This window comes from Augochlora pura, chromosome 10 (genome assembly GCF_028453695.1).
Source record: "Augochlora pura isolate Apur16 chromosome 10, APUR_v2.2.1, whole genome shotgun sequence".
Taxonomy (NCBI): Eukaryota; Metazoa; Arthropoda; class Insecta; order Hymenoptera; family Halictidae; genus Augochlora; species Augochlora pura.
The window spans coordinates 22,064,166-22,073,396 of record NC_135781.1 but is presented as its reverse complement, the minus strand read 5'-3'; the positions used below and the strand labels follow the sequence as shown (position 1 = coordinate 22,073,396).

Sequence of the window (9,231 nt, the reverse complement as noted above, 5' to 3'; positions counted from 1 at the left end):
TCACGCTGTGACGATTAGCACTTATTCGTACTTAATAATTTTCCCAATAGGACCAGACAATTTTTGTTTCCTGAATTGTCTTTATTTATCTTCGTTTCTATACTTTGATAACAGAAGAATTTATTTTTACTTCGATGTAGAAGAAATTAAATAATACTCATATTTAGTAGAGTTTACATGAAATCTTCACTACGCGTCTAACTTGTTATTGTATAAATACGATTCAACATGTTTTGAACTTTGAGGAAAGGAATCACAGCCAAAATTCTGTTCAGAGATGCACAGTAGTGTACAAAAGCTTAAAATGTATGAATGAAAGGAAATGTGCTGTAATATCATATCCTCTTCAGAACGTCATCTCACGTATCGATGTCTCAAAAGAATAATGTCTTTGCGAATACTAACTCGATCAATATTTATGGATCGTAGAGATACAAGTCTCATTTTTCGACTTCTTACACGATTTCTTGATTAAAAATGTTGCAACTGTCTTATAACTTCTCCAGCATTCATTTCTCCACCCTTTTTCCAAGAAGTTTCTGATGTGTTAATAATAGTTTTTTGTTCTGAAAATTCTTAGCCAATCCTTCTTTTGGTTATGTAATCTTGCGACTAGTTTTTTTTCGTAATTGCGAATCCCGTAATTTACCGATACCATTATGCTGGGTAAATGAAGTTAAATCAACTAAAGGAATGTCGAACGAATTCGTAAAGTGTTATTCGTAAAAAATAATAATTCGTAAAAAAAGCATTAGGAAACTTATTTCGGAAGGTTAACCATTTTTAAGATATAAATATTGTTTGCAATGATTCATAATAACTGTGTACTATTCGTGGAACAGAATGGGGGCACGAATTGAAATTGTAGAAATTTAATAAGAGCATTTGGAACGCGAATTATAAATATTGAAATAAGCGATGGATGCGAGTAAGTGAATCATGATGCTACAAACAAAAGTGTTAATGTCTCAGAAACAATTGACCTTTTGACCTATGTTTACTAAGGTTTTTTTACTCAGAACAGCATGTCCTATATACCATGTAAATATAGAATATCTTTTTAACACTAGATATAATAAATATGTTAAATATAAAAGTAGCATTAAAAATAACACTGACAAGGGATAATCATGGAAGAACGTCAGTTTAACATCAGTAGGTGGTGCTTGTAATAGTAGCAATACTATAATGCTGTAATAACAGAAATAACTGCCATTTGAGCTAGAGTAGTACAGTAAAATTGAAAAATTCGCATAGATGAATTAAGCATATGCATTCATCTTTGATCAACTTTCATGGAGTTACATCTTCATGCCAGAATTAGTACCGACTTACAATCTCGTTGTACAGAAAGACGCGAACAGCAAGCTAAAAATCGTGAATCGATTCGAACCTACGGCAGAGGGATGCTGACACGTCTGGCAAATCGGTTCGCGGGCATAAATTGAAATGCTAAAAGCGAAATTGGGTAGGAATTAGGAAAAACGCCGCGAAATGGGACTATGATTACGAGCTGGGAGCGAGGGGGTTGGACAGGGGGTTGAAAGAGGGTGGTTCCACGGCGAAGTCGGAATTTTCTGCCCTCGGCAGGGATTGCGCTGGCTATCGGCGGAGTCTATGGTGGAGCAGCAACGACGTTGAAGAAGAGGGTGAGAGCCCCGAGGTGGGGTGGGATGGTGGGGCAGCAGCGTGGATGCGTCTTGAACGAAAGGGAAGGCCGATAGAGCCAGCGGGGCGGAGGAGGCGGCGAGGGAATGGTTACGGGGTTGCGATGGTGGAAGGTGGCTCCGACTGCCGTGTAAATAACTTCCATCTTCAAGGGTGCAACCACCCCCTTCGAGGGTGGACCTAGAATGACAGGAGAAAGGGGAGGAGAGAGAGAAAGCGAAAAAGTAGAGAAAAAGGAAGGGCAACCGGCGGAAGGGGGTGTTGCGAGGAGGATGGTGATTCCATTGAAGGAAGGAGACGTAAAATATTCTTAATGAGCAAAGACTTTCAAGTATTGACTCAAAATGGCGGCCGTCCTTTCAAGTCGGCTTGTTAAGCATTATTCTACGCCCTACCGCCCCCCTTCGCCGTTCCTCTGACGCTTTGTGCGAGTCCTCCCTCGTCTTCCTTCTCGTTCCCCGTATGCACGGTTTGTTTAGCGCCCTGGTATCCTACGCGAGGACACCAATCCATCCCCCGCGCTCGACGGTCCGCGCAGCGTACACCGTCGCAAACAAGGGCGTTCAACGGAACTGTAAAGAAACCAGAAGCCGATGCCGGTGCCCAGCCACGCCGATCTTTTCGGGACTTTTTATTAGGTCAATGAAGACAAGGGCGCTGCTTCTACTCTTACCCACCTCAAAGGAAATGTCTTAGGAGAATCCTGCATTGTAAATGCAAATCCATAAAAATTTGGTCTTCGACAGGTCGTGGAAGAAGGGCGCGATACAATTTCGTTGCCGTGACCAAAACATTCGTAAGATAAAAATGCTTTTAATGGATAGCTGTCGATTTTAGAGCTACTCCTAGGTTATATTTACAATACTATTGATAAAGTCAGTGAATTATACTTCAACTCTGACATGTCATTTCAGAAAGATAAATATTTCCTTAAATTAATTGACTATATGGTGCAAACTAGATCCAACGTAGAAGCCGAATCAAATTCAGTAATCATCCTCCAGTTCTTAACTATGGCAACATGCTCTCGATGGAGTATTTGATAAGAATTAATAGTTGTAGGATAACCAAATAACCTCGCATCTTATTGTCCTTCCTTACGGCCGTTTTAATTAATAATTGTAATTCGAATTCGAAGAATGTCGAATGTTAGAAGAAATACTCGATGTACAAACTCCCGGCTCGTCCGGACGGAAGGGAAGTCCACTGAAAGCTTGAAATTCTTTGAGATCCTCTTCCCCAAGGACAGGGGCTATCGGAGCCTCCTACAAAAAGGCTTTCGTGCGAATGGATCGAGGAGTGGATTATTTAAGAGAGAGAGACAGAGGAGCCTTGGGTGCTCGCAGTTCGAGGCTTGTTAGAACTTGGCTTTCGCTTTGAGCCGTCGTGAACGACCGCGCGCTCATCCTCCCCGCGAGGGACCCGGGATAAGGGTTAAAAATGTATAAGATAAAATAGAGACCAAGCAAGGATGAAGGAGGAGAAAAAGCGAGCCAATAGCTCCGGGCCAAAGGAGACGGTGAAATGGGAGAAGAACGCGAAACCGAGATGGAGAGAACTTTCATTATTGATCAAAGAAACTGAGTGTCGCTTCACTCCCCGAAAGCTTGTTCTATTCAACTCGCCTTCGGCTTCCCATTAAAAATACCGGCGTCATCCGCTTTTTGCGATGTCGGCACGATCCTGCCTTCCGATACCGTGCTGTAATTCTCTGCTTGTTCTCTCCTTTCCACGCTTATTAACCGCCTTTTATAACATACATGGATATACATCCACGTTTCTTATAGCAATCTTCCTATCGAAAACAACTTCAAAATCTTCGATGAATTGATTTACAGATTTTGATCATCACGGTGGCCCCCAGCAATCGCAGCTATTCAATGACACGTTCTTATTATAATCTATCTAGTTTCTCTAGAAGTTAAAAATATTTTTGAATCAGGAAACCGTTAATAACAAAATTCACGATAATCTAGAGACACGACATTAAGAAAAGCTTTAAAAGAGATGATATTAGAGAACTGAATATAACGATAAAATAACTGTGGAAAAGAAAGTGAAATTTGATCGTTTAAGCGATTAGGAAACGTTTTGAAACTACAATAATCTGCAGGGGAGTCTTTTACAGTCTTACCATTTCGAAAAAACGATTTATTCTTTAAACAATAAAGGATACCAAATGTTAACTGTATAGCGAATGTTCCGTACCGGCTTTCCTATAAAACACCATATAATCAACGGCACAAATCATTTGTTGCAAAAATATGAAAATAGCGCCATTACGTGCAGTGGCAAAACACTGAAATTTGTTGCCGAAGTTACCGACGGAGAAAATATTTCAGACTAACACAGACTTACTAACCGTTTTAGGACTTTTAGAACCTTTTTACCATTTCGTGTCGCGCTGTAGATTCCGTGGACTAATATGTTTAAGTAATATATTGTTGCGCTCCGCCGTGCCATTCGTTTTCAGTCTTCCTCTGACCATTCTCAGTACTTTATTCAGGTTTACACAAATATTACAAATCGTTCACAAATGTCAAAACGTTCGTTATGACAGATCAATAACGACTCTCTTCTTTCCCGAAGACGGTCAGCCAGCTAACCCTTCTTTATCCTCAACACCACAAGGAACGAAGTTGGCGCTGGCCATATAATGGGTGCTCGCAACAATATTATATACGTACATATAAAAATTGTAACATAGTTCATTAGCTAACTGTTCTATTTTGGTGGAGTTCGCTATTGTACATCAGCATTTTCTACAGAATCGGTAACTCAGACTTTGAAACAAAAAATAAATTGCATGCAATGATTGTATGGATCCTAAGCCTGTGTAGATTTTGGAGGTTTTTGTATAAATAAAGTATACGATTAAAATATTCCCAATCAACACTTATAATTTATTAAATTTTTATGTGAAATTATGAAACTAATATGTGAAGGTTTTTATATACATAAACCATGTGATTAAAATAATCGCATTCTATACTTATAATGTAATTAAATATTTTATATGAAATGATCAAACTAATAAATAAATTATTCCTGTTTGATATATATATATATATGATCTTTCTAAGAAGATTTGTTTGTAATTAAATAACGCGTTAACAGAAAACAATAATTGAATTAATATTTAAAAGGTGGCAAAAACTTATTCACTAATTTAATTGATATTAAAAATTGTCGATAAAATAGAAAGCGTTAATTATCTATGTCGCTATGATCGCTACAAAGACATTAATCATAGCGCCATCTAATGTTAACTTCGAAGTACTAAAAGAGTAAAACCATAGACGAGGTGTCATAGTAGATTGGACAATCATACGGAAATCCCTATTACGAATAGGCAAACTTCCCTGACGTCACATTAGTAAAAGATGATGATACAAAATGGCTGACACGGCATCAAACTTTAAACTTCAAAACATCAAACTACTTCAAGTCAAATACTATCAATTTACATGAAATTACGAAGTACATAATTATTAAGAAATATTAATGAAATATGTAATTATTAAGAATGGGGCTAACCTGTTGCTTTAGAGACTGTAAAGAAAAGCAAAAGAGTAATGAGAAGATATCTTTTCACCAGTAAGTATATCATTATTCTTACTATTGAATATTAGCTAAATATAATACTGATGAAATGATAATGTAATGAAACAAAAAAAATGTATAGATTCCCTAAAGATCCAGAGCTAAGAAAACAATGGATACAAGTAGTACAGCGTGAAAATTTCAAGCCTTCATCTCAAACAAAAGTGTGTTCAAAACATTTCTCAAATGATTGCTTTATACAAAGTGGCTGGAGTTCAAGAAGAATATTAAAACGTGATGCTGTACCAAATACTACATTAGATGAATCTGAAATCCATTATACATGTATAAGAGAGCTACATCCAATCAGTGTTGTATGGATTAAATCAGACAATACAAGTGCAAGGTTTTATACTTTTATTTCTGATAAATGATAAAATAATGGATTGATAATTAATTGTTTGAAATTGCAATGTACAACAACATAAAATACTATGATATTTTTAATTCATGTTATGTCATTGTAATTTTTTTTTAGCATAGAAAATGTATTTGAAAAGAATGATGTACATAGAGTTAATGGTAACCAGGAAAATGTACCACCAAAAGCATTATCAAGAAGGAAGAGAAAAGCTTATGTTGGTGACTTTGGAGATTGCAGTACAATAGAAGATAAAGACAATTATATGCGTATTATGAATAGAACATTAACAAGAAAAAATAAACAAATTATATCATTACAAGAAAAAAACAGACATCTTACTAAAAATGTTAATGTCTTACAATCATTACTGAAAAATCTAAAGCATAATCAAAGATTTAATGAAAATATTTCTGTGATACGTACTGTCGGTATGTATAAATTTCACTAATATAAGCACTTTTTATATTTGCAATTTGTTTTCAGTATAAATTGTGGATATTGCTACACTTTGACCTATTTTTCATATACAAAATTGTTTTTACAGGAAAAGTTTAGTTTGAGCGTTAACCGCTTCGTAGTTATAGTACAGTAATGCCTCACTATATGAGCCATTTCTACCTCACCATATTGCGCCTTTTTATTCCCATCATTCTAATGCGTACTTAGTTTCGCGCAGTCGGTTTAGAAGGGAAATGGGAAATGATTGAGAGAGACAGAACGAAAGTAGCGGGATTCATGTGAGAATGTCCACAAAGACGAAAAACCTAGGCTGCCTTATTCGACCGTGCTTGAGGTCTCACATCTCAGTATCATCCTCGACTCAAAATAAATTACAGCTAGTAACATTTTTTAAACCCAGGATGATATTGATTGCCCAGGTCTCAACCATCAGGAGGTTGCTGCTTTAGAAGCCCGAAAAGGAGTCAGAACGAAATCGGAATTCGCTATGGTTCCCTTTCTTACAACGACGATTCTTAACTAGCTAACACGCGCAATTATTAACTGGGACGCTCGCACACATATGTCGAGTAATTGCGGACCAAAAGTAGATCAAAGGAGCAGTCTCCGATCCACAGGGATCAAGCTGAATCAGAGCAAGAGTCTGTGACTCGAGGGTAACGTGATGAGTGCAATGCTTACGCAGGTAGCCTCTCAGATCTCAATATTCGACGCTTTATTAATTGGAATGAGGATCCGAAAGAATACCCTCACTTACGCCCGGTTAGACACTTCCCTCCAGCTCCCTGAGAGAGGATAAAAAACGACTTACATACTGAAAAGTGAAGGGAGAAGCGCCGTTCCAGGAAGAGGGCCCAATTTTTTATGTTTTATTTCGCATGATAACTTGCCCAATATCAAATATAGATTTAGAATTACCCAAGAGATTGCACAAGCAGGATCGCTATAGTAGAAGTGTGTCGAAGTTAAGATTGCGTCGCGAACAAGTGAAGCTAATGCAATAATTACTCGGTATATTTATAACGTTAGTGATACGAGTAATTCGGGGACGCTATACTCCGTATCTCCCACGGGCACTCCCGTAAATCGGAAGAGCCTAAGCGATCTTAACTGTTACTACATTGCGGATTTTCATGCGAAATAAAAACTGTTTGCATCAATTGCAAGTGAAAAAGATCTACTAGCAGGTTTATTGTTTCTTCAATCATTCCAATCGGATTAAAATAATCCAGTGACATTTTGAAATCCTTGTTATCTTTCTGCTGCTATTTCGAATCCCTGCTCAAATGATCTAGTAAAGCTGAAAAACTCATTGTAATAATTGAAGTACAGAAAGTACGAGGATTACATATGGAGTTTAACACTAGCGCAAAAGTAGCTACCCCGCACACGAGTGCGATTTCAGGAAAAATTCCATCGTTGAATAACTGAATCACATCAAAAGCCAGATCAACATACAAACGCAAAACGAAATCTAATAAACTTAAATTAAGAACCCTAACGAAATTAGGAGCCCTATACTCGCTCTCAAGAGCTACAATAGTGCACATTTTCAGCAACCGTTTGGATGGCTCTTGGATTTCTTTAAAAATAACATTTATACATTACATTTTGCATTTCAGCATATAATTATCTTCCAGAAAAAAATATAAAAACACGCTAATCAATAATCGCGCTAACATTCAGACAATGAAATAATTAGCAAGGTTGTATCCTGCTTAACTTGTCGAAATATTGTCTACAAACACGTACATACAAATCATATCTTAATGAGCATTGAGCATCGTTTACAAAATCGTTGGTAAATGTGATCGATAATTCTACGAAACGAAAAGTACAAATCGAATATTGCGTTGCGTGTTTCCGATGGAGTACAAGGCGTACGGATTGCGAAAAGAGTGAGACCGTAAGCATGGTAAAGGGAGATAAGTTACATTGGTCATTCGAGTGACTGGTTTCGTTTGTGGTTGTGCTTTCTTACTCAAGTACCATTTCCTTCCTTTGCCTAAACTGTGAAGGCAGTACTGTTTAATTGTAGAGGGTTAACCAATCATAGAAAGGCAGTTTCTGTATTATATTTCAAATTTCTGAGCACTTTGCCCCTGGCATAGCACAATATGTATAATGAGACACTAAAGTATTCCTAGGCCCTTGAAAAACCTATATTTGGAAAAATAATAAATAGTAATTATAAGGATATATGACAAGGAGGGATGCAGGGAATTATTAGAAATATGTACTTCGAAGCGAAAACTATTAATCTGGAATAACTAGTTTCCAAAATTCTTAACGTTCTTATTTATGCATTCTTAAAATATACTGCTACATACACAATACTAGAAGGGAATATGAGAAAACAGGAAATACACTAAATAGGAAACTAGGAAATTAACCTGAAATAGTACAGGAGAAGGAAGAGAAAGAAATCGAAGAATATGGAAACGTCGCCAATGTTGGACCCAATCCATTACAATCATAACAGTTGAAATGATGTCAAACAACTTATATAATTGTTTATTGTTTATTAAAGTGGAAAAATTTCATTATTATCAAGAATTATAATCTGGATAAAATTAATATACATTACTATTACTTGTGTTTCACGTAAAATCTCTGTCCAAACAACAATTATGAATAACTTAAGCACAATTGAGATACAAGATAGACCCAACATCCTACATATTGTTATTTGACTACAACCTATCAATTATGTCACAAATCTATTTTGTATAATAAAGTTTTAAGTGACACAACAATACATTGAATGTTAGGTATATACCATACCTGCAAATGCATATAACTTTTCATCACGTTTAATATTTTATTTTTTCTCTTTAGAAACGTATAGAAGAAAATCAATTTCATTTCACTATATAATTTTGAAAAATTTAAACAAATTTGTTATTATTCACCTCTTTTATTTTAGACAATATTCCAAAGCATTGTCTAATTAAAAATTTTAATCTGAGTTAAGCAAATGCTAAAATTTACACTATGATATGAAATTCATTTTAAATTCCATTCTGGACAGTGAATGCAGATAAGATTTACTAAAATTGATAATGTGTAATTATTATGCACATTTTTTACACTGTAACGTCCTAGCGTCCGAACATCAGCGCAGAGGTCGACGCAAT

The 9,231-nt window shown here is 36.2% G+C and overlaps 1 protein-coding gene across 3 annotated transcripts; it reads left to right on the top strand.

Moving 5' to 3' along the window:
- Nucleotides 1–5,058: 5,058 nt before the first annotated feature.
- Nucleotides 5,059–8,971, top strand: LOC144476492 (uncharacterized). 3 transcript variants are annotated; one of them, XR_013495038.1, is made up of 4 exons: nucleotides 5,059–5,265; nucleotides 5,354–5,617; nucleotides 5,750–6,428; nucleotides 6,514–8,971. XR_013495038.1 is itself a non-coding variant. In XM_078193528.1 (4 exons), exons 1-4 carry the CDS (start codon nucleotides 5,195–5,197, stop codon nucleotides 6,188–6,190), a joined length of 660 nt encoding a protein of 219 aa, XP_078049654.1. In that variant the 5' UTR covers nucleotides 5,059–5,194; the 3' UTR covers nucleotides 6,191–8,971. The 3 variants fall into 3 exon arrangements, 2 of the variants coding, with proteins under 2 accessions (XP_078049654.1, XP_078049653.1); XM_078193528.1 differs by having other exon boundaries at nucleotides 5,750–6,063; nucleotides 6,180–8,971; XM_078193527.1 differs by having other exon boundaries at nucleotides 5,750–8,971.
- Nucleotides 8,972–9,231: the final 260 nt, after the last annotated feature.